Source organism: Culicoides brevitarsis, chromosome 2 (genome assembly GCF_036172545.1).
Source record: "Culicoides brevitarsis isolate CSIRO-B50_1 chromosome 2, AGI_CSIRO_Cbre_v1, whole genome shotgun sequence".
NCBI lineage: Eukaryota > Metazoa > Arthropoda > Insecta > Diptera > Ceratopogonidae > Culicoides > Culicoides brevitarsis.
In genome coordinates, this window is record NC_087086.1 from 13,265,045 (window position 1) to 13,277,082 (window position 12,038).

At 28.7% G+C, this 12,038-nt stretch overlaps 2 protein-coding genes across 3 annotated transcripts; one reads left to right on the plus strand and one right to left on the minus strand.

Moving 5' to 3' along the window:
- Nucleotides 1–8,287: 8,287 nt before the first annotated feature.
- On the plus strand, nt 8,288–9,686 carry LOC134828361 (uncharacterized). The gene is made up of 2 exons (XM_063841305.1): nt 8,288–9,140; nt 9,204–9,686. The coding sequence occupies exons 1-2, from the start codon at nt 8,316–8,318 to the stop codon at nt 9,597–9,599; spliced, it is 1,221 nt and encodes a 406-aa protein (XP_063697375.1). The 5' UTR covers nt 8,288–8,315; the 3' UTR covers nt 9,600–9,686.
- LOC134828362 (protein lifeguard 2-like) lies at nt 9,630–11,807 on the minus strand. 2 transcript variants are annotated; one of them, XM_063841308.1, is made up of 6 exons: nt 11,741–11,806; nt 11,610–11,684; nt 11,413–11,543; nt 10,058–10,388; nt 9,884–10,007; nt 9,630–9,825 (listed from the first exon to the last, which is right to left on the minus strand). In XM_063841308.1, exons 1-6 carry the CDS (start codon nt 11,745–11,747, stop codon nt 9,672–9,674), a joined length of 822 nt encoding a protein of 273 aa, XP_063697378.1. In that variant the 5' UTR covers nt 11,748–11,806; the 3' UTR covers nt 9,630–9,671. The 2 variants fall into 2 exon arrangements, with proteins under 2 accessions (XP_063697378.1, XP_063697377.1); XM_063841307.1 differs by having other exon boundaries at nt 11,413–11,684; nt 11,741–11,807.
- Nucleotides 11,808–12,038: the final 231 nt, after the last annotated feature.

The window sequence follows — 12,038 nt, forward strand, 5'->3', positions numbered from 1 at the left end:
ATTATTTTTAAAAAAATCATAAAATTAATTTAAAAATTAAAATAAAATTCCCTTTAAAAAATATAAATTATCGCTTCAATAACTTTCTCATTCAAAATACCATGACGTCAAATTTTTAGCACGACAATTATTCCTTCGACGACGACGACGACAAAACAATTAAACAACCCATCCCTGTTTTGATTTGACGAAGAAGACCCACGCAGCTTTAACACACATTTCCGTTCCGATGTGACATCAAGTCAAGTTTTTTTTTCTCACACACAGGTTTTTTTCCGTCATTCGAACCGAAAAGCCGTAGAATTGTCAATTCTTTGCGCTACAAGTCAGTTCGACGGGAAGAGAATCGTATAGAAGATAGATGATGAACAATGGATGATTTTGTGTGTGACTTGTACCGTTTGAGTAAGTTTCTTGCCGGAGCAAAAATGACGACTGAGGCATATTTATTTAAATCATCAAGCAAAACAACACTTCCGCTGTTGTTGAATTACTTTTTTCGTTAGCGTAGCAGTGCTAAAAAAAAGATTTGTTTTCTTGTCGAGTGACGGAGAAGATGATGGATTTGAAGTTGGAGTGGCGAGACGAGAGTTTAAAAAGATTACTCTGGACTTTTGTTTTGTTTTTTGAGTTAATGAAAGGAAATGAGGATTTAGTCACAGATTAGTTTTGCTTTTGGAGTTTGTGGCAAAATTAAGTGGAACAACTGCGAGTATTTCGAAACAAATTATTTAAAGCGATTTATGGATTTACAAGAGAAATGAGAATGGCTGTTGAAGTACGCGAAAGTATCAAGTTTAGTGACATAATAATAATCTTACGGGGCATTATATCAATTTGAGATCATGAAACTAATTGAAGGGAAATTAAGATTAAAGCCGAGTCATCATTAACGAGAGGTATACCTTATAAGGAAACATAAAAAGTCTTGGTCTTTGGCAACACGCAAATCACTTGACAACTCAATCGCAGCACTCATCTTGTTGAACTCATTCGCTCCCTTATAAAAAAAACGAGTGAGGCGCTCGGTTATATAGGTCGGAAGGAGACTCAATTTTGCTTTGTGAATCAGCAAGAGTGTATTGAAGTACACTCGCTGTTTCACATCCAGCAGATTCGTATCCCGCAGCATTGATTCAACGTTGGATCTGTTGTCCCTCAAGAGAATTGCGCGCAATGCACGGTTGCAGAGTATTTGCAGCTTTTTCTACGTCTCGTCAGTTGCCAGGAATAAGATGCTACTGCAATAGTCAATGTGTGGTTGCAGCAAGGTCTTGTAAAGTAGCAGCTTGGTGTCTTTATCAAGTTTCTTCTTCATCCTGCCTATGAAGTATGATTTCTTGGCTACTTTCTTCATGACGAACTCAGCATTTTCTTTGAAGTCAAGTTTTTGATCCAATATGGCGCCCAAGTACTTCTTTTTGTCGATCTCTCATGAGAAGCAATTTTATGAGTTGAGACTCTTGGAAAATAAAAAAAAGTTAATTAGTTTTGCGGAAAATTTCAAAATTTATAGTAGAAAATTTTTGAAAAGATAAAGATATTAAAGTGATCTTTTTCAGATCTCTTTAAAAGATCATTAATCCTTAACTTAAAGATTAATTCTCATCAAACAAGTCTAAAAATAGATGTAAAAACTCAAAAAGCAATAAATAACTCTGCAACTTACAAGAAGCTATAACTTGCACCTTTAACACTCACTGCCGCAATTTCAATTAAAAATGTAAATCCACTTGCTACAATCAATTCTAAAACTAGAAATCTGTTAGAACTCAAGCCATAATCAAGTCAGCAAGTCGTCAGCAAATTACTCACATAAATCAACGACAACAATCTGTCAATAAAAATACAATTTCTCGTGTTAAACATTTTTACTTTGTCTCAAAATCCACTGAATTTCATATACATTTCTTACCTCTTTTCTGCCGTTCATTCCGCATGTAGGCGTCCGATGCCTGATGTCCGTACATTCATTTTTTTTTAATATAATGCAAATCCGGAAATTGTTACAGCGCGCCTTATACAATACACACGAAGGTACACGAAAAAATTACACAATTGGAATACATTTGAATTCAAATCGTACCTTTTCGATTTTTTTTTTTATTTTATTATGACTTTTGATCTAGTCTACTTAACGAAACTAACGAACGAAAAATAAAACGTTTTCTTTCACGTTTCGATATCGATTTTATTGGATCAGTGCTACTTGTATTGTTTTCTGTCAATTTTTGTCGTGTCGTGACTTTATTGTGTCACCTCTTTTTTTCATTTTTTTTTTCTTCTTCCTCGTTCGATGGTGAGAGGAGAAGAAAGCTCCGTGGCATTTCACGGCGATTAGATGTGCAGTAGACTGTGAAATGGATCAAAACAATCAGCTTAAGTAGCTGTTCAAATATTTGGGATCCTTTGGGTTATTAAAAAAAATATTCATAAAAATGATTCATCGTTCACTGTAAAAAATTCATGTTTCGAAAAGACAAAATATTGAAGATATGGAAATTAGGAAGATTAGGTACAAACTCAGATTGTACATTGGGGTAATATTTTAGAATGTGAAGTGGGTTGGAGCTCAAAAATGAGCATTGGGACATTTTAGAATGTGCAATGGGGCAAAATTTTAGAATTTGCATTAGGTCAAAATTTTTAAAATGTGCATTGGGGTAAAATTTGAAAATTTGCATTAGATAAAGTTTCAAAATGTGAATTAGATTGAAGTTTCAAAATGTGAACTGGGGCATCATTTTAGAATGTGCATTGGGACATTCAAATTTTATCCCAATGCCCATTCTGAAGTTTTGCCCCAAGGCACAATCTGAAATTTCAACCCAATCTACATTTTATGATTTTGCCCCAATGTACAATTAAGGATATCAACCCAATGCGCAGTCTTAACTTTTTTGCCCCAAAGCACATTTAAAAATTACAACCCAGTTCACATTCTTAAATCTTGCCCCAATGCACAATATTTTTTTTTGTTCTACCAATTTTAGTAAATTTTCATATCTCGCGTATTTTTTAGCTTACGAGACAAGTCGAGAGACATGAATTTTTTATAGCATTGGAATTCGTGCAACCTTCTCAGCATGATTTTTATTAAATTTCATCAAAATTCGAACAATAAAAGGAAGAAAATGAACCAAAAACAGAACGAAAGATGATCTTTAATTTATTATTTAATTCCTTATGTCTCTCGCTGCGTTCACTCGACATTCTTTTTGACTAAAATCGAAGATTTTTGTGATTGAGAGGAACACCTGCTCGCACGCGAAAAAATATGACACACTCAAATATAGAAGAAAATAAATCATGAAAGGAGGAAGAAAGACAAATTTTTGTTTATTTATAGAAAATTCATTGCTTTGACTTTTCAAACAAAACAAAAATCACGAGAAAAAAAGGGAAAAGTCATTAAATAACAAATTTTCATCTCATAATTATTGTTAATGATAGATGAAAAATATTTGGCATAGATCCCAAGAAACGAACGAAATTTTTACAGGTGCATTGTTTCTGATCACTCGTTCGAGATTACCTAATAATAGTAACTCTTTGCGCGAAATCAAGAGTGCATTGCCTTGTGTTTCCAAAAAAACTACAAATTTTGCGGAAAATCACAGAAATTTCATCGTTTCGAGTGTGTTCCGTTTGTGAAAGGGCGATCAATTACGAAAAAACACATTCGTTGTTTATATTTAGACGTTCTGAGGTGCATTTAAATTCATTTTTCTTTATGACTCGAGAATGCAGTCGTCTCTTGCACTGGATGTAAATGTTTTCTTGTGTGATGTTAGTCAGTTGATGAAGTCAAAATATTTATTTTTAGCATATTTTAAAGAGTTGTCTATGACATTTGTGTTGTTTTATTATTAATTTTACTCGAAAAAAAAAGAATAATTTTGAAATATGCGGAAGTGTGGCGTGCGTTTTTCGGTTAGCAGTCCATTAATTTAGACTCGAGAGGAAATATTTTGTTATTTTTTTGAACATGAGACCGGCGAAAGTGAAGCTGGTTTGTGTCAAGAAAAAAAATTGTGAAACTTCGGAAATTGTTGATTCTGGCAATTATTAAAAAATTATTCAAAATAAATAAATAAAAAGAAAAAAATAGAAAATGATTAAAAATTGTATTAAAAAATTTTTAAATTAAAAAATAAATTGCGACAAAATTGATAAAAATAAAAATTAACTTTTTAGTTATTTGACGTTTTAAATTAAAAAATTACTAAAATCAATAGAAAACTTATCATTAATTTCCTATAAAATTTTTTTTATAATAATTTTTTTTAATATTTTTTAATTTAAATAATTTAGAAAAAGTTATTTATTTCCGAAAAAAATTATTGATAAAAAAAATTTAAACAATTTTTTCATTCAAAGAAATTGAATTCGGACAATTATGAAAAAACAGACTTCATTTCATTAAAAATTTAATTAATTAATTTAATTAAATAATTTTAAAAAATGTGTCAAAAAACATGTGTAAAATATGTAAGAGAGCTTTTTTGCATAAAAATAATTATTTTACGTCTTAAAAAATTATTTTGAATTTTTTTTTCAATTTATTAATTGAATATAATTATTAATTTTTATTAAATTAATTAAAAAATAATTATTTTCAAAAAATAAAAAAAATAAATAAATAAAACTTATTATTTCGATAGAATGAAAAATAATAATTTTTTTACTAATTTTTAAAGAAAAAAAAAATAAACTTTTAATTAATTTTATAAAAAATTATTATTAGTTTAAAAATTTAAAACAAAAAAAAAATTAAAATTAAAAAAATTTAATTAAAAAATTAAAAATTAAAATAAATAAAAAATAATAATGAGAAAGAAAAAAAAATAAAAATTAAATTTTGAAAAATTATTTTAAAAAGAACAACACAAAAAAAAAATTATAAATTTAGTATTTAAAATATTTTTAAAATATTCTGAGGCGCTACAATTTCTTTAAAAAGATTTTTTTATTTATTGTTTGACGATTAATTCATTTCTCGCAAAATTCCTTTTAAACTAAATTGAGACGAAACGATAAAAAATTGTATTGTCAAACAATTGCTTCTTGATTGTTATCTAATACCTCCTACAAAAACTTTTCTATTGATCCCCAAGAAATTTTTGCATTATGATCAAATAAAAATGTGTGTGCAATAAAATTCGGTCAGATTTCCGAAAAAAAAAACACACAGATCAAAATCTTTATTTCCCAGAAATTTATTAACTTCTTTTATTCTCGCAATAAAAATACGAGAGTTCATAATTGTTCCTGCTTCCAAAAAGAGAAAAATTAACAAAAAAAAATCTAAACACAATAAAACTGACAAAAGGTACTTCTGGCATGTCAAAATTCGATCCTCCTTCACTTTAATTTCCATTGTGCGTCGAAAAAGTTTATTTAACAAATTTTTTGTGTTGTTGTTGTTGCTCACTTACAGAAAAATTGACAATAAATACTTAATAAATGGCATCACTTAATAAAATACACATTTAGAGCAATTTTACAGGACCAAAAAAAAAGTTTGCGTGTAAAATGTGTGTCAAGGACATGTCAGGAAACTTGACACCTTGCTCACGTTTTTTCTTTTTTTTTTTTGGTTCAAAAAATAATAAATTTGTTCAAAAAAAATTAGATGCTTACCTAAAAACGTACCCTGCTCAAGTTATAATTAACGACAATTATTTCGATCGAATCCATCAAAAATTAAAAAAAAAATGTTAAAAGGGACATGATCGAAATTTGTTTTCGTGTCGAATGACTTCGAACGTACACAAGATGTAATAAATCATAAAATTCTTCTAGTTTTTGACGGAAAAAAAATTGTTAATGACTTTAAACAAAATTTCATAATAAATATAATAATAATAAATGAAAAGGGATCGTTTTTTGTACAAAACTGTGTTTAAAATTGTGTCTATCCATCCAGGCATCTTGAAAAAAAAAATTAAAAAAAAATGAAGAATTTATGAGCATTTATAATGCTCTTTTCTTCATAATTTATAATAATTTTTTATGAATGAGTAGATGAATGAAAAAAAAATATTAATAATAATTACTTTGAAGATCTTTTTTGATCCTGTGCAACAGAGAGAAAGAGACAAACTTGTCTACGGGAGACGAAACGGACGTTAAGTGGTATTATGTGAGTTTCTTGGAAATTGTTACACTCCGCATTGAAGAGTAAAACGAGTAAAAGACGGATTTGTTTGTGTAAATGTTTGAGGATTTGTGACGAGAAGAGTATAATTTATTGGTATTATGATGAGATGTTGCAAGTACATGAAAAAAAAACATAAATAAATAAGCTCTTCAGATTTTTTTAAGGCGACAAGTACTTCAAATCATTTTTATGATGATAATTTTTAATATTTTTTTTTATTTTAAAAAAATTTCCGATGAACGTTTTTTAAGAGTTCTAAACTAAATTTTACTAAAAAATATTTTTTTAAAAAACTTTTCTAAAAACTTAAAAACTCATAAAAATTTTAACTTAATTTATTATTTTAATTTTTTTTTATCATAAAAATTAAATTAAATTGAAATTAATTATAAATTGAAAAATAAAAAAAATATTTTTAATTTTAGAATTTTTAATTATATTGACAAGTGATTTTTTTTCCAAATTTTTCGATATATTTAAAAAAATAATTCATCACAAATATTTTTTTGCTAAAATTTGTAAGAATGGAAAGACATTTTTATGTAGAAAATTAATTAAAAAATTATTTTTATTTATTAAAATGAATTAATTTTTAAAGAAATTTTTTTAAAATGTTTTTCAAGAGCTTTAAAAAAATAAATTTAAAAATTAAAAAAAAATATTTCACTTAAAAAACTTTTTTTTAAACTTTACTAAAATAAAAATTCATAAAAAATTTTAACTTAATTTATAATTAATTTATTATTTTAATTTTACTTATAATAAAAATTAAAGTAAATTAAATTAAAAAATAAATTAAATTATAAAAATTTAATTAAATTAAAATTAATTATAAATTATAAAAAAAATCCTTTTAAAATTTTTAATTTTAAAATTTTAAATTATATTGACTTCTTTTAGTGAAAAATTTTTTTCCAAAACTGAAAAATTAATGCAAAAATAATTAAAAAAAATAATTTTTTTCTATAATAATCTAAATCATTTCAAAAACTTTTTTTTGTAAGAATAAAAAGATTTTTTTTTAAGATTATAAAAAATATACATTTTTATGTAGAAAATTCATTGAAAAAATATTTTTATTTTAAATTTATTTTTTTAAATTTAAAAATTCTTTTTTGATAAAATATTGTCATGCTTAATTAAAATTTTTAAAGAAATTTTTTAAATTTTATTTTATTTCAAAAATTATAAAATTTCATAACATGATCAAAAATTCGTTAAACAAAAAATTCTACATTTATCTTAAAAATTTTAGTATAAAATCTCTAAAAGGAAGAAAAAAAAAATCAGAAAAAATTAAAATTGGCATATTTCCGTAACTCTTTCCACAAAAATTTAATCCTCCAATTTACACAGGAAAAGATCTCCCATCAATATTCCATTAAAATCTCATTTAATTTTCATAAAAAAAAATTAAAATAAAATCCAATCTCAGGGAGGCAATCTCCGAAGCCCTTTAAATTCCCTTTTACGGATCATTTACCACAAAAATCATAACATGAAACACCACGACGATCGACCTCAACAACATGTACACATGCAACAAGCCGAGTCAAGCGGGGCGAGAAGGGAAAAAGTTGTTTACATAAGAAGACAGAAAAAAAATTAACATTCAAGAATTCTTTTTTTTTTCAACTTTTTCAATGAATATGATGCGAGTCAAGTATAAATATGACACCATTTAGCAACAGATTGTTTACTTTAGTGAAGTTCCTGTTAAAATTTTTATACATCATTTTTTTTTATTTTTTAATTTAAACATGTGTGTGCGTTTCTGTGACATGACTCCAGCTTAGCAAGATCATTTTTTACCATATTTATGTCGTCGTCGTCGTCATTTTTCGTTTTAAATTAAATTTAAAATATTCTCGGTGTGTGTGTATGGTTCAATTGACATGCTTGACCTAATTGGCCTGGAATTTAATCTTTTTTCTGGGGTTTAATGGTCATGATTTTTGCATCAATTGAGGGAATCCATACAATTTTTTGCAATTTTGCTCTATTTAGCAGTAGATAGAGTCACCGAAAGATGTCATTCTCGCCAAAAATCTCTTATCTCAATTATTTTTAATCTTTCACTGACATTGAAAAGTAGAGAGATTTTAGTTTGTGTTTGAACTTGAACGCTATAACATCAAATTTTTACCTAAAAATGTCAAATTTGTCGTTTCAAATCCCATCTTGGATGGACAAAAATTATTTTGAAGACGTTTTGCGACATTTTAAGAACAATGAAACTTTAAAAATCACAAATTACGAACTGAAACCCGCCTCAAAGGCAGGAGATGGCTTTGCAAGTAGCATTTTTCGAGTCATTTGTCAAACGGGGGACGAAGAAATTTCATTAATTGTCAAGACAGTTCCCATTGAAGAGGGTCTCAAGAGGTCCATGATCAATCACGAGCGAGCTTATGAAACGGAAATTAAAATGTACGCCGAAATTTTACCGGAAATGGAGAAAATTTTACTAAAAGTCACCGGAAAAGCAGTAAAAATTGGTCCCCAAATGATCCATTTCTCACTAAAACCGAGTCCAGTATTAATTTTAGAGGATTTAGTGAGGAGTCGAGGTTGTGAAATGTCAGAAAAAACATTTGGACTGGAAGAATCCGTGAGAATTATGAAAAGATTGGCGCAATTTCACGCGAGTTCCGTTGTAATAAACGAAAAAATCAAAAATTTGACGGAAATGCGGAACTCATTTTTTCATATCGACAAGAAAAAGGAATTTAATTTGGCGAAAATCGTATTGCAACCGAACGTTAAGAGGTTTATTGAAGCAGTTGAGAGCCGGGGAGACTACAATTCAGTAATTATTGAACGTTTGAAGTACTTTTATGACCATTTCGAGGAGTTGATGGAAGAAGTTTACATTTCTACCGACAATAAAAAGCATTTTGTGTTGACCCATAACGATTTTCATCGAAAAAATATGCTTTTTCGCATGAAAAATGGGACTTTCGAGGAGTTTTATGTGGTAAGAAATTCAAAATTTAATAAATTTCAACAAATTTCTTTGAAAAAAAAATTTTTCTTGCAGTTCGATTACCAATTCTGCCTTTGGTCAACTCCAATCATCGATTTTTGTTACTTTTTCTACCAAGTTGCCAATACGGAGACTCGTCAGAAGCACCGCAGTGACCTACTTGCCGTTTATTTGGATGAATTTCAAAAAATATTAAAAGCTTTTAACTGTAAATCCACGATTTTGTCCTTGAATGACCTTGAAGAGGACTTTCGTCAACATAAAGCTGCTGAAATCAACCAAATTATCACATTTTTCAAGTTTCAGTTCATGACTTTTAATGATGAGGACCTCAAAAATGCTTCTGATAAAGAACCGATGTCGAAAACTGACGCCGTGTTTGCTTCGGATGCCTTTCATGAAGCTGTTAAGCCCGAATTGGAACGACTTTTAGGCGAAAATGGATTTTAAATTAATAAATTTTTGGTATTTCTAAAGGAAAATTGTTTAATTTTGGTTAAATTAGTAGAAAATTTAAAAATTTTAAGAACGAGACGCTCCAATAATCGTCAAAATGTACATGAAAATGTTCACGATGTCCAAATAAAGGTTCAACGCTGCAAAAATGTACTCTTCTGGACTGATCGAGTACTTGTGCTTGCCTCCCATCATCAATTGTGTGTCGTAAACCAAGTACCTGCGGCAAAGCTTTTATCAAAAAAATATTTTTTTTACGATTTTTTTAAGGTACTTACACCGAAAACAGTACAACTCCGAGTGACGCATATACCAAAGAAAGAATTTTGCCCGGGAAAATTATCGCAAAAATGCCCAAAAACAGGAGGCAGAAAGTTGCGGCGCATAACGATCCTCCGATAACTGCAAAAAAATCATAAAAAATTAAAATTCTTTAGAAATTTCGACTTTACCTGTGAAATCCCATTTTGTTTGGAACGCAAAGAGAGTCAATGCGAGACAAACGCCTGCCGTTAAGCCTACAGCCATCAAGACTTCTTGCACGTCATACACGGAGGAAACCACTCCCAGTAAAAATGCTTCCGCCAGTGTGAATAAAAATAAGAAAATAAAGTTCATCGGGGTCTTTCGGCGGACATTTGTGCAACAAGCCATCGAGATGAGAGTGACAATCATCACGGCAAAAGCAATCCAAAAGAGCTCCGGATGCTCATAAGTCCATTTTTTGGTCGGTTCGTGGAAGACAAAAAGTGCGATGACGCCGAATGTGATGAGGAGTTGGACCTGTTAAAGAAAAAATGAGAAAAAATTATTAAGGAATATTTTGAAAATTAAAAAAAATTAAAAAAATAATTAATTAATAAATAATTTCTTTTCTCCTGATTTTTTTGTTGCTAAAATTTTAAAAACTCTTCAATATTTTGCGATTTTTAAAAGTTTCTCGAACGTTTAGAAATTTTTTAATTAAATTTTCTTCTCAGTGCGAATTTTAAAAATTTTAGCACAAATTTTAAAAAATTCTTTTAATACAAATTTTCAAGTTTTATCCCAATGCACATTTTTCTCCATACAAAATCTTATATTTTTCCCCAGAGCAAATTTTAAAGTTTTAACTTCGTTCAATGAATATTCTGACATTTGTCCTAATTTACATACAAATTTAGATTTTATCCCAATGCCTATTTTGAGATTTTACCTAATGCATAATCTGAAATTTAATCCCAGCACACATTTAATATTTTTTCCGATTTTTTTTTCTTGAAATTTTAGAATGTTTCTTAATTTTTAGTCCTAATTCATATTTTATAATTTTTGTCTTAATACACTTCAGTGGAAAAATTCACAATGTGAACTGGGTCAGAAATTCAAAATATGTATTGGGATCAAATTTTAAATTGTACATTGGGTTAAAAACTGATAATTTTAAGAAAAATAAAGTTTTTAAAGTTTGATAAATTTTCACTTTAAAACAGCGTTTTGTAAGTTTGCCCCATTGCCCATTTTGAGTATTAAATACACGCAAAATCTGAAATTTTGTCCCAGTGTGCATTTTGTCAATTTTCGTCCTAATGCATATTCTGAAATTTTGATTTTGAAGAGCTCTCTATTGAGCCCATTCCACTTTTTGAATTTTTGACCCAATGTACAATTTGAAATTTGACCCCAATGCACATTTTAAATACTTATTGTGATTTTATTCACTGCGAAAAGACGATCTAAGTAAATGTTAATAAAAAAACAAAAATCGATGATGATTAATAAATTATCACCAACAAAAAAAAATGCTTATCGCGCATCGATATTTTACCATCAAAATCATGTAGACTTTCCGAATGAAGGCTTTTCGCACAGTTTGGTCATCGAAATCGAAGCGATTGTCAGCTTGCGCCTCAAAATCCGTCGAAAAGTTGTTGTTGGTGTCCTGGAACATGGGCTGGGCTGTTGGCGGTGGATAGTTTGGATAATTTGGATTGGGATAATTGGATTGAGGAGGAGGAGGATAACCTGCTTGCCCTTGATTGTGTGGATAAAACCCTGGTTGCGGTGGCTGTCCATAGCCTGGTTGTTGCTGTTGTTGACCTAAAAATTAAAAATTTTATTTTTTGAAGTTTTAAAGAGGAATTCAAATGACTCACCATACATTTTTCCCTAAATTTAGAAAAAAATCGAGCAAAACGAGTAAAACTTTAAACGAAACTAATTTCAGTCCGAAAAAAAAACAAATTTAAGTATTAACATACCTCGTTATCGAATGAGATAAGAAACAAATGATAAGATATAAGTTTTATCTATCGCGGGACTCATCGATCTGATTCGCTTAAACTCAATTTTTCATCGTGACTCGAACATTCGAACTGAAACTCTCGTTCAAAGAGATTCTCACGAATTTTTTAAAAGAAAAAAAAATCCTTTTCTTTTTGTGACAAAATCTGT

Bases quoted from the DNA above. Each gene is read 5' to 3' on its own strand.
- LOC134828361 (XM_063841305.1), top strand. From the start codon at position 8,316: ATGTCAAATTTGTCGTTTCAAATCCCATCTTGGATGGACAAAAATTAT. The intron at 9,141-9,203 runs GTAAGAAATTCA...TTTTTCTTGCAG, and splicing joins CTTTCGAGGAGTTTTATGTG to TTCGATTACCAATTCTGCCT.
- LOC134828362 (XM_063841307.1), bottom strand. The intron at 10,389-11,412 runs GTAAAATATCGA...TTTCTTTAACAG, and splicing joins AAGTCTACATGATTTTGATG to GTCCAACTCCTCATCACATT. The intron at 10,008-10,057 runs GTAAAGTCGAAA...ATTTTTTTGCAG, and splicing joins AACAAAATGGGATTTCACAG to TTATCGGAGGATCGTTATGC.